Here is an 18,083-nt window from a genome sequence, read left to right as displayed (position 1 = left end):
TTTTTTTCTGTATGGTTATCAACCAATAAACACCAAAAATGTGTTTTACTTCATAAAATTTAGTACCTTTAAATGACACATCTTAGTTCCCAATGTCCTTCCTTCAAATTAATTTGTTAAAAATGCTATATATGACTAGGTGGAGTTTTGGCAAAGCTACACAGCCATCACCCTGGTGGAGACATGAAATTTCCCAATCTCACGGGAATGTTACTTTTGTGCCCCTTTTCACTTGCCTTGAAAGGTAAACATTACAGTGATTCCTGCTACCATGGATTACTATTCTGTATTCCTAAATTTTATGCACAAAGTCCCACAGTGTATATAATTTTGTGTCCAGTTTCCTTCAGTTAACAGTCTATCTTTTAGTTCTCTGAAGTTTTGTCAGTATCTTGTTGAATTTAGAAAGTCCATTTTGTGATTTTGATGATTTTTTTGGTCTCTTCTGTGGATGAATGCTATTTTCCATTTGATGCTGTCATAAATAAAACTTTTACAACATCGGTGTGTGTTTTTATTGATGTAGTTTTTCTCTTCTCTTGGGTCAATATTAAGAGTGGGATTGTTGAGCTGTGAGTAGGTATATATTTCTATATTTCTTTTTATAAGAAATTATAAGGGACTGGATGTACGGTGCAGCAGTTAAGAGCACTTTGTGCTCTTGTGAAGGACCTGAGTTCAATTCCCATCACCCATGTCAGGCATCTCACAACCACTTGTTACTCTAGTTCGAGGTCTGACACCCTCTCCTGGCGTCTGCAGGCCCCTACATTCATGTATACATACCCACACACAGATACAGATATAATATACATAATTGAAAAGAAAATATTTTAAAAATAAATAAAAAATTTAAAAATAAACTCATCAAAGGAATTAATTTATACAACTATAGCAAAATGTTTATGATAATAACTTCAATTTATCTTGGCTAATGATTTTAGAAGTTTTGGTTCATAGTCACTTGGCTCTATCACTTTGAACCCATTACAAAGGACATCATGGCAGAAAGTGAGGGATGGAGAAAAGGAAAAAGCTGCTCAACATATGCTGCTCAGGAAGCAGATAAGGAGAGAGGGGGGTGGGTTCCCAATTTTTTTTGAGTTCACTACCAGGAAGCCTACTTCCTTCTAATAAGCCATTTTTCCTAAATTTTCTACAGCCTCTAAATATTGCCATTAACTGGGGACCAAGCCTTCAACACACGGATTGGGGGATAATTAGTATCCAAATGATAATGGGGTCACATCACCCATACTGCCATCAATAATGGATGAGCTATTTAGTCAATCTGAGTTTTCTCCAAATGGTCTTGTCAGATGTTTACAGTTTCTGACATTCTACCTTTTGTAAAGTGTTGAGTCTGTTTTACATTTTCCTAGTGTCTAATTTTCCATGTCTTTTTCTTTAACCGTTCATCCACTGATGAGAATCTAGGATGGTTCTATTTCCTGGGTATGATGGATATTACAGCAATAAACATGGGTTAAAGCAGCTTGGACAAGACAACCAGGGAAGTCTGTCTTCAAGTACACTTCTCTACTGGCCTCTTTCATGCTGGGTGTTAGATACTTTTCTGTTGGGGTGATAAGACTACACTGACAAGCAAATCAGGGGAGAAAGGGTTTATATGGCTCACAGTTCCAGAGGGATATAATCCATAATAGGAGGGGAGGTGGGGCAGCCAGAGATGAACCCAGCCTGGCAGTCAGCAAGGAGAGAAACAGAGACAGAGAGACAGAGAAAGACAGGGAGACACACACACACACACACACACACACACACACACACACACAGACACACACAGAGACAGAGACAGAGAGACACACAGAGAGACAGAAATAGAGGGAGACAGAGACAGACAGAGAGACAGAGACACATGCACACTCACAAAGGCAGAGACACACACAGAGAAAGAGACACACAGAGAGACTGAGAGACACAGAGAGACAGAGAGAGAGAGAGAGAGGAGAGAGAGAGGAGAGAGAGAGAGAGAGAGAGAGAGAGAGAGAGAGAGAGAGAGAGAGAGAGAGGAAGTGGAGCCAGGCTGTAAAACCTCAAAGCCAGCTCACAGTGACACACTTTCTACCTCTTAAAGGACCTATGACTTTCTCAAGCAGTGCCAGCAACTGGGGGCCAGTGTTCAAATCCATGAGCTCTGGGAAGCATTTTCCATTTAAATCAGCATAACATGTGTTCTGGTTGGTTCTTTGTGAACTCAATGCAGACTAAAGCCATCTGAGAAGAGGGACTCTTAATTGAGAAAATGCCTCCATGAGACTGGCCCATAGACAAGTCTGTAGGGTACTGTTTTGATTAATGATTGGTGTGGTCACAGGGGTGGGGCCATCCCTCAGGTTGGTTCTGAATTGTATAAGAAAACAGGCTGAGCAAGCCATGAGGAGCAAGCCAACAAACAGTGTTCTTCCATGGTTTCTGTTACAGTTTCTGCCTCCAGGTTCCTGCCCTGATCCCTTTGATGATGGACTGTGATGTGGGAGTGTAAGCTAAATAAGTCATTTCCTCCCCAAGTTGCTTTGGGTCATGGCATTTTGTCAGAGCAATAGAAACCCTAACCATGACGCCAGACCACCTAGTTTCCCCAGAATAGTTAGAGCAACAAGATCAGTAAGTTTTGCTTTACTGCTGCTGTTTTCAATTTTACCCATGCTGTTAGCTTTTCTTTAAATGCTAACTAACTTGGGGAGTTAAGAAGCACATTTAATGAAGTCATAGAAATAAAAAGCAACTGTACACATTTGTGCTATGCCATAGACACAAAATTTATTAGGAAGATCATGAAGACGTTCCTTAAGTTGCAGAAAGATACCTCCTAAGACTGAAATCAGAAGCCCCCAAACACCCAGAGAAAGGTACACACACTAAAACAAAGGAGGTGACATCTTCAGAAGCCTTGAAGCACCAACCGTCCAAACTGTGTCTGGTAACAGGTAAAAGCCACAATACCAGAGACTCTGGTTTCTTTTCGTTGAGGCAGACAGGAGCGGTGTTGTCAATGACTCCAGCTTGTCACTCAACTCCAGCTTCTAAATCAGAGCAAACTAATTGCAGGTTCTGCGAGGTAAGTGCCAGGGCTCCTGGGTTTACTCTTTCGAAGACAGGCACAAAGCAAGGGAGTCACAGGTCAGCAGCACCTTGGGGTGCAGGGATCCTCACAGCCAGGCTGCACATAGGTGGTGAGGTTGACAGTCAGCAGGTCTGGGGTTGGGTGGCAGGAGTTGAGCAGGAAGCAGGTGGGCACACAGGGCTGAGGGATGTGGCAGGGTGGGGGACAGTTGTCACAGCAGGTGGGCTCCAGTTGCCAAATGGTATGTGGGCAGGTGCTGGGCAGGCAGACTCCACAGCGGCAGGACTTGTCTGAGGAGCAGATGGTGGTGGCAGGGCCGGTGGGGACGCTGCAGCAGCGGGCAACACAGCAAGCCATGGTGATGGAGTCTGGTTGGCTTTGGTCCAATGTAAAGATGAAGTGTCTGAGGTTCAAATGTCTTCTCCTGCTCCAGGGTTATTATATACCCTCCCCACTGGGCGTTGGTCCCACCAATAGGCTTCTTTCCTGGTTCTTGTTTATGCTCGTGTTCCCATTATCCTTTAATTGGCCTGACATTTAGATGCCTGTAAAGAGTCCCTATTTTGCTAATTACCTTTTATTTGAATTCATTGCCAAATTTTAGCTGATTACTCTTGCTACTTGTCACTAGGACACAAGCTTTATCATGTACCACAAAAGGCTTCTACTATTACAGTGTCACCACCAGGCTAGCTGGGGGCCACATGGGCATGACAGCAACGTGCAGAATCTGCTCTCCATGCTGCTTCTGTTCACCATTTTTTTCTCTTTGCCCCTTTCTCTATCAGATGGTTTGACGAGCTATTTCTATTTTGAAGAGCTGGACGGGAACTTTGAGTTACTGTCTGTGAGTTTTGAGGTACTTGAGGCTCAAAACTCAAGTAGGAAAAGTTTTATGAGACATATGGCAAAACTTCTAAAACACTTATTATTTCAATACGAAATGTTATATAATCATTATAATTTTCAAACTGTTGAAAACCTATAGTGGAGGCATCTGGAAACATTACCTATTAATACATATGTATGATAGAACTATTCTTGACTATTTGTAATCATCCATTTTTACATTTCTGGAATCATTTTATGTGGGTTCTTTCATTATCTTACATTCCTAAGTAAATTTAATAATGTTATTTTTAGTGTTCTCTAGCATTTATCATATAGTGGTACTTCTGGGTACTTTAAGATTTCATTTTCTTAATCTCACTTTTTTTCTTTGATAACTGTGGCTATATATATATATATATATATATATATATAGAGAGAGATATATATAGAGAGAGAGAGAGAGAGAGAGAGGGAGAGAGAAACTCTCGATATGAATCTTTGTGCTTGATCTGATTATTCTGAAGCAGAAATAATTGCCAGATAGAGTTGTAGGGACAAATGTTGAAGTCTAGTATTTCCAAAGCCTTTGATATTTACTACACTACTGGCCTCTAATACTTCCCAGCTGTGTTTGGTTGCGAATCCTGGTTCTTTGTTCATTTTGTAAATATCCAGTGAGGTTGACACATCCTCCCTTCAGACATCTTTCAGGCATTTGTCTCCTATCAAGAATTTCCATTACTGTTGCTTTTCCCTCTTGGCGGTTAAATGTGGAACAGTTGAATTTTTAACCTTTACATAGAATGGAAATGAAATACTGAATCAAAGAATAACTTAAGGCTACAGTGCTAGAATTCCAGTAAAACCAATCACAATAGAAAGCATGAACCTGGAGCAGATTGATTTTAGTCTTTATTCCTGAATCTGTTCAAAGATCCGAGTATACTTTCAGGACACCATTTAGACTTAGAGACTCTTTGGTGTTGAAGAGCAAGTGCTGGGTGTTTTCCTGGATAGCGTTATCCCTGTGGCTTAGAACATTTCTGCTCAGATTGGACTCATGCAACCTTTAAGCCATGGTTCTCATACTCTTCTCATCTCCTTCTCTAAGGCTACCGGTCCATCAGTGTCTGATGCTGGGTGTGTCCTGATGTTTGGGGAAGAGATGTATAGAACCTAGAGGACCACACTCAGAGCCAAAAAGAACTCTTTATTGGTCCCAGGAGTACTGATTATGTCCTTTGTTATTACAGGCAGTTTACTTTTTGGACTCTTGCCATTCTTCTCTACAAAGCCAGGGCAGTAGTATGTACATCCTTTCACCTAAAAGGCCACTGTGAGCCTCATGAGATGAAAAGAGATTAAAAGTCCGTGGTGTGCAAAGATGAATATTATGACCATTGAGGCAACTTGCAGATTAGACTTAAGGCAAAGTAAAGATAGAAGAAACATAGTCACAAGAAAGAGGAAGGAAAGGGGAAGCAAGTAAGAGAGAAAACTTAGATAAAATAGCAGACACTGATATCAAAAGTTCATGCCAATTAAATAAGCAAAGAAATAAAATGTTAACATCTGCAAGTAGAGAAAATAGTTGGCATATACACTAAGTTAAAAAAAAAAACTTCTCTGTGGTTTTCCTTAAAAGAGAGGATTTGACAGTGTCTGGTGCTCTAGAACCATCCTGAGGTTTCTCACTGACCGAACAGCTGCCAAATTACACACCATATTGCTTAAGGAAAATGAATCTCTCTCTCTCTCTCTCTCTCTCTCTCTCTCTCTCTCTCTCTCTCTCTCTGTGTGTGTGTGTGTGTGTGTGCGTGTGTGTTTGATTGTATTTGGGTTCATGTGTGCACATGTGTGTGGAGGCCAGAGCACAAACCCCGTTGTTGCTCCTTAGATACCATTCACCTTATTCTTCCCTTTAAAGAAAGATTTATTATTTTTATTTTTATGTATATGAGTGCTTTGCCCTTATGTATGCATGTGCACCATGTATATGTCTGGTGCCTACAGAGTCTAGAAGAGTGCATCAGACCCTCTGGACCTGGAAGCAAAGCTGGTCATGTGGGTACTGGGAACTGAACCCAGGTTCTCTTCAAGACTAGCAAGCAAGTGCTCTTAACTTCTGAGCCATCTCGTTAAACCTCTCCGTTTTCTTTTTGAGACAGGGTCTCTCACTGGCTTGGAGCTGCTCAAGTAGGAGATTTGACTGGCTAGTGAGCCCCAGGAATCCTCCCATCTCCACCTCACAAGCGTGTGCCTCAAACTGCCATTTTAAAAATTTATTCTTTTAATCTTTAACTTAATTTTTTTTTTGAGACAGGGTTTCTCTGTGTAGTCACAGCTGTCTTGGAACTCTATCTATAGACCAGGCTGGACTCAAACTCACAGAGATCCACCTGCCTCTGCCTCCCAAATGCTGGGATTAAAGGTGTGTATGGGTCACTATGCCTGGCTTTATTTCTATTTTTTTTAATGTGTATTCTAGCAAGGCAAATACTTTACCAATGGAGTTATCTCCTCAGCCCTGTCTCAGTCATAAAAAAATTAATGACTTAGTCAGTCATTTATTGAGGAATAATGGCAGGTGCTGTGACAGATATTGGCAGGGAACAAAATAAACTTGATCTCTGTCCTTGTGGAATTTACAGTCTGTTGGAAAGGTTTATCACACACATATTATAAATTGCTGATTCTAGAAATCATAATATGGAAGGAAAGATTAGGTTCTGGGAGCAAAATACAAAAGGGAAGGATGTTACTTCGATATTTTCTGGAGACATTATCAAGAAAAAGTGGTGTGTGGATCATCAGATTTTCATGGCCACTGCCAAAAAATGCCTGTCTGCTCAGGGTGCACGATTGCTCTGCATCGACAATAAAAAGACTTATCATTGTGTATGTAGAATATCATGCTTCTCTAGTCATAAATGAGATTAAAGTTTATATTAATAGAGCCAGACAGTCATTAAATAATAAATATATGATGATAATCTTTTTATTGACGAGACAAGCAGTACTTTATGACTGTATTTTTTCTTCAGTGGCCTAAGAGACCTGGAAATTACTCTGCTTCGCTTATGAGTGAGATAGTGAGACCTGGAAAGGTGAGATAGATAATAGATAGTCCTTAGATGATCTGGTGACTCACTTGCTAGAGACTAGGTAAATATAGGGTCCAGAGTCGACAGCTACGGTTTCTGTAACTTAGAAGCCCCATGCATGCGACTCTTGATAGAATGGCAGAGTTTCAAAGCTCTGGGAATTTGCTTATTTGAAGCAGAAGCATCATAAAGTCTGTGGGGATGCTCTGAGTTATCCCTCTCTAGAGACACTGATGGGCCTCTGAAGATGCTTTACAACAGATTCCTTTAGGTATTTACTTCTCTGCTTCCTTACCATACTCATTTTTTTGAACACACAGACATTGTTTTGTCTTTATCTCAGGGATTTTTCAGATTTTGACTTGTGTATTCCTGTGTTGTGTGTTGGTTTGTGTGTGTGTGTATTATATAGTATAAGTGTACATATGAACTGCATGTATAATACACACACACATTCTTTGCAGGCTCAGAAAAAGGTAGTCTCTGTGATATAAATTTATGTATGTTCATAAAATTAGCTAGTGGATTCGATTAGTCAATTTCTTACTTTCTTTTTCTTTTTGAGACAGACTCTCCCTGTGCTGCTCAACCTATCCTTGAACTCTCTATCCTCCCATCTGGGCCTCCTGATCATTGGAGTTACAGGCACAGCTGTCCCCAGCTTTGATGGACTTTTCACCTGTCACTCGAGAGCAGCTGGCATTGTATTGACTGCTTGGCTAGAACTTCTGTGTGGCCTATGTTAGTGTCTCGATAACTAGAGCTGACCACTGGAGCTCTGTAAGTGGAAATGATTGAAATAACCTGGATCTTTCAGCTGAATACCTGTCAATTTTTATTAGAGCCAACTTACCCACTTTCTGTCAAAACTGGATGTGGCAATTTCATTGAGGAATCTTACTTTTTTTACATTTCTCATGCATGTTTTGAATCTGTGTCATAGGTGTTTGTGTTGGAGGCTTTCTGATGTGGGAAAGAATTGGGCTTTAGAGCCAGACACACCAGGGGTTAAATTCTAGTTGCCTTAGTAATGAACTCCAAAATTTTGAGAACACTTAATAACTTCAACAACCTTGATTATATCATTATGCAATGTTGTTTTGAGGATTCTGTGACTTTGAGGGAAAAGAGAGAAGATGGACGTTAAAGACAGACAAGAAATCAGGACTACATGCCAGCATGCTGGCTCCAATTCTGCCTTCATCTGGAACGTTCTAGAATAAAAAAACTGATCCTCTATTTTGAAATGCAAGAAATGAATTTCAAGCACTAGCGTAAATAAAGAACACATATGTACAGGGAAATACAGTTTATTAGAAAACCCATACGGAGATTATTTTGCCTCTGAAAATACTCAATTCAGGAAATAAGATCCTAGAAGCAACATGATCCCAAACCTCATAATTTGAAATCTTGGAGATTTCAATAGCATTTTCATAAGGGAAGACATTCACCTGTTCAAATGAATCAAATTACTATTCATCCAATTTGCATAAGCAAATTTCTTGACTTTCTTGTCATTAAAATCAAAGGTAGGGTTTTCATAGCCTAGACCATCTGCCTACTTTAACATTGTGACAACTACTGAGACAAGAGGACTGTGGTTAGGCAGCTCCTGGGGTCTTCAGTATCAGTCTCCGAGCCAGGGAGCCACAGGTCAGCAGCACCTTGGGGTGCAGGGATCCTCACAGCCAGGCTGCACATAGGTGGTGAGGTTGACAGTCAGCAGGTCTGGGGTTGGGTGGCAGGAGTTAAGCAGGAAGCAGGTGGGCACACAGGGCTGAGGGATGTGGCAGGGTGGGGGACAGTTGTCACAGCAGGTGGGCTCCAGTTGCCAAATGGTATGTGGGCAGGTGCTGGGCAGGCAGACTCCACAGCGGCAGGACTTGTCTGAGGAGCAGATGGTGGTGGCAGGGCCAGTGGGGACGCTGCAGCAGCGGGCAACACAGCAAGCCATGGTGATGGAGTCTGGTTGGCTTTGGTCCAATGTAAAGATGAAGTGTCTGAGGTTCAAATGTCTCTACTCAGTCTGGACTCTTTTATACCCTCCCCAGTGGGTGAGAGTCCAATCAGAAGGCTTCCTTCTTACCCTGTTTTTGTTTATGACACCCTTTTCCACAAAGATTATCTAATCAGTTTGGTATTTTCTTGTCTATTAAGAGTTCCTGCCCTTATTAATTCAATTGTAGTTTCGAGTCATGGAGCCATCGTTTTTGTCATAAGATCATCACATTTTATCTTTACAGCATTGTGACATGCTCAAACTGGTATGAGCTACAAGTAATTTGTCCAAGTGACAACTCAAGGACACTTTTAAGGTTTAAAAACTTCCTCCCCTCTTCTTAATTTGGAATTATCTGCCTATCTACAAAATACAAGTATTTCACCTATTAATATAATCTTCAAACATTTTCTTTATTTACTGATAATAAAATTCAGGCTTTCATGAGCAAGCAATGGGGCAGACAGAAAGATATGGGTTTAAGACTCCTTTTCATTGTTTGAAATAAATCTAAAGTAAGAGTTTTTTTTTTTTTTTTTGGCCTAATGACCTTTTAAAGGCAGTGTTACATTTTATTTTTCCACAGCTTCTCTTTTCTTAAAGATGAGCCAAAGTATGAAAACCATTAAAAAGAGAAAAAACAAAAAACAAAACACAAAAAACAAAAAAATCAACCCCACCCCCAAAAACCAAAACCAAAACTCATTTTCTCTCTTTGATAAGTTATATCATATTGTATATTGTGAAAATCTAACCAACTCATTCACATGAAAGACCCACACACTTTAAAATAGGAGAAAATGGGGTTCAAAAGGAGAAATCATGTGTCTCAGAGTTAGCAGCAGGTTTAAGATGGCGACTGACACACTGCAATATAGAATGAAGGGCTTCACTAAAACATGTTTGTTATAGACTTTTATCTGTGCGTTTGTTTGTTTGTTTACCCCTCTTGGATTTTCAAATGGATAGTAAACTCCTCTGAGATGCCTTCCACAACATTGTTCACCTCAGCTGACCTTGATTTGTCTTCCTGTAGGCTGAGGGTGAGACACAACAATGTCTAATGTGGAATAGTTGACGGTTCCAACATCTTCACAAGTCTCTTTAGCGCAAACCACTCAGCCGGTGGAATCTAAGTTACACAATTTATTGGATGGCAAATGATTTTTGGTTGATCACAGAGTACAGATTCTTTGGTGAGTTGTTGTTTCAACCGACGTGGCATGTCTAAAAGAAGCCGAAAAAGCGTTAGCCTCTGCCACCGTGTAGTGTCCTGCATTACAGATACGAAGAGCAGGCCATTTGGCTTTTGTTTGAATACTATGTTTATGGTGAATAAAAATGTACCTTCTGTCATCTCACTCAGAGTGCTGCTTTAGCTTAAAACGTCCTGCCCTAGTGCTCTGCTTCACAAACCATTCTCATTCTTGAGGCTTTGGCCTATATACCTCCTTTATAAATGAATCCTTCCAGATGTTTTCACAATTTTCTATGCTGTCAAGTTGATCTTGCTTCATTCTGTCACATAAATGTACGTTTCCCTGACATTTCTCTTTTGCATGCCAGTTCAAGGCCCATGTGATGGGAACTGTATCCTTGGTCTTGTCAACCTCCTTCAAACTCTTGAGAAGATTACCTGGGACATCAGCAGCATCTGAGAAATGCTTGGAATGTGAGTGTGGTGATGTCTAATGACCAGATTGTCTGTGTCTTTAGGGACACATTTGAGTTGTTTAAATATTCAGGGAAAACAAAAAAAAAAATAAAGGTAGGTGCTGATCTTGAAATTTAAAACAATTCTAAGCTTAGCATGAATGTGTTCTATGATTCAGTCAATGTTCTTCATCTATCTATATATCCTTGGGTGACTTCCTTTCAGCTATGGGATTTATGTTGGTGTCATCAGAAAGTGTAATTTTGCTATGCACCTTTTAGCTTCATGATGCATGTGTCAAGAGTCCTTGTGTAATTATAGCATTAAGCACAGAGACAGCGCAGGATTTGGGGGGTAGTGGTGTTTATTTACTTTTAAAATAAGGAGATGCAAGACTGAAACTTTTCCATTTCTCTGAAATCCTTGCTCAAAACATGGAAAGAATCCTTCTGCAGATATGAAGTCCCAGGGTCAAAGCATCTTCCAGAGCGCCTAACTAAAGTCCTTTGCTAAGGAGCCCTCAGTAACAACCACTGCAGATCCCTAGGGTAAGGTGGGTAAGCTCTTTACACGCCTTCATTTAGCAGCAGGAGGGTTTACACTCACAAGGTTGGACATAGGTGGAAACAGAGATCCCTTTCAGGTTTGGGGCAGGGTAGTCCTTGTTGAGCAGCCAGCATGATGACACATAGGAATCAGGCACACAGCAGGGTGGGGGGCAAGTGACACAGCAGGTGGGCTGAAGGAGACTGATCTTGTGTGGACAGGTACTAGGCAGGCAGACTCCACATGGACAGTATATGTCAGAGGAGCAGAGGGTGGTGGCTGGGCCAGTGGGGACACTGCAGCATCCTTGGAGATAGGAATTGCAGCCAGTCATGGTGACAGTGGATCAGGTTTTGCTGCTGAGGAAGGCGTTCTTCCATAAAGTTGCCCCAGGAGGGCCTTTTATACCTACCTATTTCAGGGAACATGGCCTCTGCCTTCAGCATGTTTCCTTGTTGATGTTTGCACAACCCTACACAAATAACGCAGTACCTTCTTGTATCAGCCCCGGGACATGCGCTCCTGAAGTTTTATTTGGCTGTGTTGCTTCATTCAAACTTGCTTCCTGATATAGTTTCAAAATGGTGTTAGTGTAGTTTTCCATTTACTCAATGATATGCTTATATGCTTTAGCCTGAGTTTCTTCAATTTTTCAACTGCAAGTCTAGAAAAATAGTAACTACCCATTGTAGTCTTAATACTATGGTAAAATAAATATTAAATGAGAATTACTCATGCAAAACCTCCAGCATTGTGTGTCATGAAAAATTTATTCAGTGAATGACAGATGCTCCCATGGCTGCTATGAGAAGTTCCATAAGTGAAAATACCATGGTGGTGGGCTGATGTGGCCAAAGGAGCTTTGGTGGAGTAGTCAGATTAAGTTCTTTTATCAAGGTGTTTAGAAAGAAGTGCATTTAATGAAAGAAAAACAATGATATTCCCTTTGACACTGTCCTGTCCCTACTCTCAGCCCCTGGCCCTCACAGAGATGGACACCCCTACTCTTGTACCTCTGTTGAATGCCATATCTACCTATAATGCTTTTCTGCATGTTTTGGTACACAATTTTCCCCACTAGGTTACAATATCTTTCAAAAATAGTGATGTCTTATTCATTTTGATTTCTCCAGTGTTAGTGGAGTGGTGGGGTGGATTCTGTAGGCTGAAATACATGAGTAGATAATGAAGACATGGAGATGTCAAGTAGTGGTCATTGGCAGGTATTATGTACTGATTGTGTATCACAGTTGACCCAGAAAACAAGTGAAGGTTCAGTCTCAGGCAAGGCACTTCAATAGGGAGAGTTTTAATGTAGAGGATTTGCTAAGCGTCTATCAGAGGATTGAAAACCCAAACAGGGAAAGCTGGAGTTACACAAGAAGCAGCTGATAGCTCTAAGGCTGGAATGGAGGTGACATTAGCCTTATCTGAACATGACTGGAGCAGAGCTTTGACATCCAGATGCTGAATGGTGCTCTTCTAACCATGGAGGTTCCTGGGGATCCCTGACAAAGCTACTAAGCTGTGATGGGGGAAGGAAGAGCTTTACCTGCAACAAGCTGGTAACTTGGGAGAATTTGTTTTAGAAAAGCTATTGTCCTGGAGCAGTGGTTTCCAAGCTTCCCAATGCTATGAATCTTTAGTACAATTCCTCAAGTTGTGGTTACCACCAACAATAAATTATTTCATTGCCACTTCATAACTGTAATTTTTCTAGTGTTATGGATTGTTATGTAAATATCCGTGTTTTCTGATGGTCTTAGGCAACCCAGTGAAAGCATCATTTGATCCTCAAAGGGGTTGCAACCCACAGGTTGAGAAACACTGTCCTAGATGCTTCTGGAGTGAGATTTTTGTGAGCCATTGTGGGGAGACATATCAGTTGACAGGCATCAGGGTACCCACATTTTTTTGAATTATCTGTTTTATTAGCACATACATTGGCTGCTATCATCTGTAGATCACTGGATGTCTCAGGCTGTGTAAATCTAAAGAAAATATAGTTATTATTAATCCTTATGACTGGGCCTGGAGAGATTGGTTAGTAAAGTACAAGTGAGATTCGGTGAGACTGATCACACTGGCTGTTGAGGGTGAGACCTGTCACACTGGCTGTTGAGGGCCCTGTCTGTTTGTCTCCCTGAAGAGATGAGTCATGGTTCAGTAAAATCAGAAATCTTGAGCCATCACAGTATTTTGAATGATTCAATGGAACCTATACCTAACAGGGCATGGAATACGGCAGGGTAAAGTACAGTTTGGGTGGGGGAGGAACACTGAATATGTAAATCAAGGTCAGTTTGGACACTAGGCTGAGCAGGGTCTAGATTAAACTTGAATTGGTAAGGATAGAAGATAGACTTGGGTAACAGGGACAAATTGAAGGAGCTCTCTATTCTGCTATCAACAATGCATAATTACTTAATTTGAGGGTAGTTTATTTTGCCTTGGTGTGGGTCATTGAAGCTCACTAAGAAAATTGCTATTGTGTTTGCCAAATAGTCTGCATTTCAGCTCAAGCCGAATGGCGACTTACAGGACAGTGCTGATAATGCTAATTGATCCTTGAGGTCTGACTGAAAAAATACGGCTTGCTGTCACTTTAGAAATGTTTTTCCTTATATTTTCTATATAAGCGTGACAAGGAGATGATATAAGAACCTGCTTTCAGGTAGAGGTTGGCATTCCACTTCCCCAAAGAGGAAACACAGAAATAAACAGCTAGGAGGCCATGAATGCTAAGCCAGAATGAACTTTATTAATGAGTAGTCCAAATGGTTATCTCTCAAAAAGCAGGGATAGAGCCTAAGAGAGAGATGGTGATCATCTGTGCCCAAAGGAACAAAGCATTAAGAACTTCAGCATGTTCATGGGCCTCTGTTCCTGGACCCTGGAGTTGGTTAAGCTTTGATGCAGGAAGAAGCAGTTGTGGAAGGGCAGGTATGGGCAGGATGCAGAGCCTGGAGAAAGACTTGACCGGTTAACAGCAGGGCTCACAGGGACTCTCACAGCCAGGTTGGACGTAGGTGGTCAGGTTGATGCCACTCAGGCCGGGAGTTGGGTGGCAAGAGTTGAGCAGCCAGCAGGTTGGCACGTACACTTCAGGTTGGCAGCAGGGTGGGGGGCAGGGGTCACAGCAGGTGGGCTGCAGGAGGCTGATCTCATGTGGGCAGGTGCTGGGCAGGCAGACGCCGCAGCGGCAGGACTTGTCAGAGGAGCAGATGGTGGTGGCTGGGCCAGTGGGGACGCTGCAGCAGCGGGCAACACAGCAAGCCATGGCTTTGGGAGGAGTTGGGCTGTGGTTGGGTTGAGAGAAGTCAGTTGATGTCTGAATGCTCCCGACTTGTGCCCTGCCTCTTATATACCTGCCTCCCTGGGCGTCAACCTATTGCTAAGATATTTTCCCCATGTTTCAGTTTATGGCTGCTTCCATAAAATTCATCTAATTACTTAAGTGTTCATTACCTAAGACACATTCCATCCCTCATAAAAGGGATCCAGGTTGTTTTGTTGTCAAATGAGGACTCTTCACATTGGCCAGTTGTCATTGCACAGACAGCTTCATCGTTTTAGCCTTCAAAGGCACTGAGCCATTATCTTCCAATCATTACACATCACTAATAGTGGCATGGAATGGCAGGTATCTGCAACACTTCCCTGTGCTCTGTGTCTCTTTTACAGACGGACCCTTCATTGGCTTTTGGATGTTTCTTCTTCCAGATACCATGAGTTTCCATGAGATAGTTTAGGTTCTCGGACCAAAAAAAGATGAGGAAAAGAAATTATATCTTGTGGCTCCAAGAATTTGAGTCAGAAAAAACATGGATGAAGTCTATAGAGAGTAGGTTGGGGAATGCACAAAGAAGTAGTTTTCTACAGAATTCTAGAAAACCACTTGTTGTCTCTCCCTTTGTATAGGCTTTGGATGGTGCCTTGGGAGGGGCATGTAGATGGCCAGCAAGAGCCATCTGGGCAACAAGGACCAGGGCCCTCATAACTTCATCTGATTGTGTTATGTGCTTAGATTATTTATCTCTCAAAGATGAGTTGTGTCGGGACTTAAGGATGGAAGGGTACAGTATTCCTAGAGTGAATTCCATGAACAGCTGCTCCAGGGGACCCCAAAAGGAGACTCTTAAATCAAATGTGAGGTGTACTGACTCCTCTCCCTCCCCGAGGGTTTCTCAGAGCTTTCAATATGCTACAAAGGCTCTGGAAGTTTTCAGTAAGGTAATATAACATACATTCCCCGCCCCCCAACCTCCTTGGCCACACACCCCTTTTAGTTTATTTTCATAACTGTGAAGTCAGTATTCTGGAGCATGCTGGCATTTGAAGTCATCCATGTGTCTCCACATCCCATGTTCTTTATGACTTCACATGTTCTCTTGCTGTGGGGTTGTTGTTCCTAGCAGAATGAAGAAGGCTGTCAATATCAGTATCAGGTAGATGGGACATGTGAGTCCAGTTTGTCAAAAGTCCTCAGACCATAAGAGAAGCTGTCTTTACAGCCTATTTTTTCTTAATCAAAATACTATACTATACAAAGGGGATGATTTGAAGATAGGGGAAGAGATTGGGGGCATACTTGTGTGCTATTGGGGAGTGAGAAGAGAAGTATGGTTCTTGTCACAGAGGATGGCATAGTTGGACAGGTTTTCTAGTTGGGTTTCTATTGCTGTGGTAAGGATCATGACCAAGAACAACTTGGGGAGGCAAGAGTTTACTGGGTTTACATAGCCCATGTCACAGTTCATTGAGGAAAGTCAAGGCAGGAACTTAAGGCAGGATCCTGGAAGCAGCTAGTGAAGCAGAGGCCTTGGAGCAATGCTGTTTACTGGTTTGCTCCTCATAGCTTGTTCATGTTGTTTTCTTAGACAACTGAGGACCACCTGCTCAGGGGTGCCACTGCTCAGAGTGATCTGGGCCCTCCCACATCAATCATTAGTCAAGAAAATGCCCCACAGATTTGCCTATGGGACAATGTGCTGGAGGCATCTCCTAGGTTGGAGTTCTCCATTCCTCAATGAGCCAGGATTGTGTCAAGCTGTCCAAAACTATCTAACGTGGACAATAGGGATGGACTGAGAAACTTAACCTGGGATTTCTCATCACATAATTCAGCCTTGAGGAACCACTTTCTAGGTAACAACCAGTTTTATAGTTGGTATTAGTATTTTCAAGATAACTGCAACACTAATCCTCCAGTAAAACATAGCACTTATTTCTAATATGCAGTGTCCCAGGCATAGTACTAACTATTATGCATTTTCTTTATATACTATAAGATCGGGATGATCACTATGCCCATTTTTCCTGGTTATAAAAAGAACAAAGATACTGTATTATTGGATACAAAGTTGCATAGTTAATGAATAATGGCATATCTAACATCAATTAGCTCCTGCATCGAGCTATATGTAATATATATATATATATATATATATATATATATATATGTGTGTGTGTGTGTGTGTGTGTGTGTGTGTGTGTGTGTGTGTGTGTACGTGTGTGTGTACTTATACCTATACCAAGGCATTGAACAGACAGCCTTATACATGCTCTACCTTGAGCTATAACTTCAATCCTAAACTTCATGTAATTGTAGATATATATATATATATATATATATATATATATATATATATATTTCATTTCCTAACTCATTAAAATGACATAGGATATGTCTGATAGTAAGTATACATCAATACACATTCAGGTAGAGTCTTTGTTATAGTGTCTATCATAGTGGGGGAAACTGACAGTCACAAAATAAACCAATGAACACACATGACTTCAGACAGTGACAGGTGCCACAAGGAAAGAAAACACCTTAACATGTGGAGTGACAGGGAGATGGCAACACAGGGTGTGATTTGGGCAGTAAGAGGTTGTTCTTGCCAGAGTGACTGGGAAACTGAAGAATTATGCTAGGAGATAATATTAAAGAAGTCAGGCGGTGGCTGATGAAGTAGGGTTTTCTAGAGTATTCTACAGAGTTTAGATTTTATTCTAAGGGCATAGAAAGTTCACTGTATGGTTTACATATTCTAAACTTATTTTAACTTGACTTGTAATTGTACATGTTTAGAGGTTACAGTCTGTCTTTCAATACACGGATTCAATGTAATAACCTGATTAGGGTAACTGACATGTCTATTATCTCAGACTTGGCATATCTTTGTGTTTGAAACATTCAAACTCACCTCTGATATCTACTTTGACATATTAAATTAACTGGCAAGGATCATTATTCTCCTCGTCCATAAAAAACAAATTAGAAGTTATTTATTCTACTCAGCTAATTTAAAGCAGAGAGCTATAGGTTTTATGTCTGAAGGACAATGCTTTGCCCAGAGCTGGCATGGAAACAGACTGAATTATAGAGTCCAGGTGAGAGGATGGACATTGATGCCAGTGACTGATGAGCAACTGAGTAGAGTTTAGGTGGATTTGAAAGGAGAGGTGGCATGTTTTGCTGACTGAGAGGCTGTGTCCAAACAGAAGCCAAGGATCCTGTCCAGCTCTCAGATCTGCTCATGGGAAGGGGCCCTGAGCAAGAGCTGCCTGGGTGGTGGGGTAAGCAGTTGGTCGATAGTGCCTTCAGTTCAGGGCCAGCAGGGTTAAGCCCCTGTGCAGAAAAGAGCAGGGTTGGAATGAAGTGCTGGAGGCTGGAGTACACGGGTGGAAATTTTGCTCCCCTCCTTCCAAACTGAGGCTGATGATGCTTTTTATGTGTCTTAGTCACACTTTGTTGTGAGCCTGCCTGTGCCTAACCAACAACCACCTCCCAAGAACTCTGTGGATTTCCGGGTTGATCTTGGGTGAACCCTCCCACTCCAGCACCTCCTGAAT

At 41.5% G+C, this 18,083-nt stretch overlaps 4 protein-coding genes across 4 annotated transcripts; all 4 read right to left on the bottom strand.

Annotated features, from left to right (window-relative positions):
- Positions 1–3,145: 3,145 nt before the first annotated feature.
- Positions 3,146–3,445, bottom strand: LOC113836911 (keratin-associated protein 3-2). The gene has a single exon (XM_027428199.2). It carries the CDS (start codon positions 3,443–3,445, stop codon positions 3,146–3,148), a length of 300 nt encoding a protein of 99 aa, XP_027284000.1.
- Positions 3,446–8,680: 5,235 nt separating this feature from the next.
- Positions 8,681–8,980, bottom strand: LOC113836912 (keratin-associated protein 3-2). Its single transcript, XM_027428200.1, has one exon. It carries the CDS (start codon positions 8,978–8,980, stop codon positions 8,681–8,683), a length of 300 nt encoding a protein of 99 aa, XP_027284001.1.
- Positions 8,981–11,259: 2,279 nt separating this feature from the next.
- Positions 11,260–11,559, bottom strand: LOC113831368 (keratin-associated protein 3-1-like). The gene has a single exon (XM_027428201.1). The coding sequence runs from the start codon at positions 11,557–11,559 to the stop codon at positions 11,260–11,262; it is 300 nt and encodes a 99-aa protein (XP_027284002.1).
- Positions 11,560–14,208: 2,649 nt separating this feature from the next.
- LOC100757178 (keratin-associated protein 3-1) lies at positions 14,209–14,505 on the bottom strand. Its single transcript, XM_027428202.1, has one exon. The coding sequence runs from the start codon at positions 14,503–14,505 to the stop codon at positions 14,209–14,211; it is 297 nt and encodes a 98-aa protein (XP_027284003.1).
- Positions 14,506–18,083: the final 3,578 nt, after the last annotated feature.

Source organism: Cricetulus griseus, chromosome 7, assembly GCF_003668045.3.
Source record: "Cricetulus griseus strain 17A/GY chromosome 7, alternate assembly CriGri-PICRH-1.0, whole genome shotgun sequence".
NCBI lineage: Eukaryota > Metazoa > Chordata > Mammalia > Rodentia > Cricetidae > Cricetulus > Cricetulus griseus.
The sequence above is the reverse complement of the archived record's forward strand: the minus strand, read 5'-3'. Positions and strand labels throughout refer to the sequence as shown.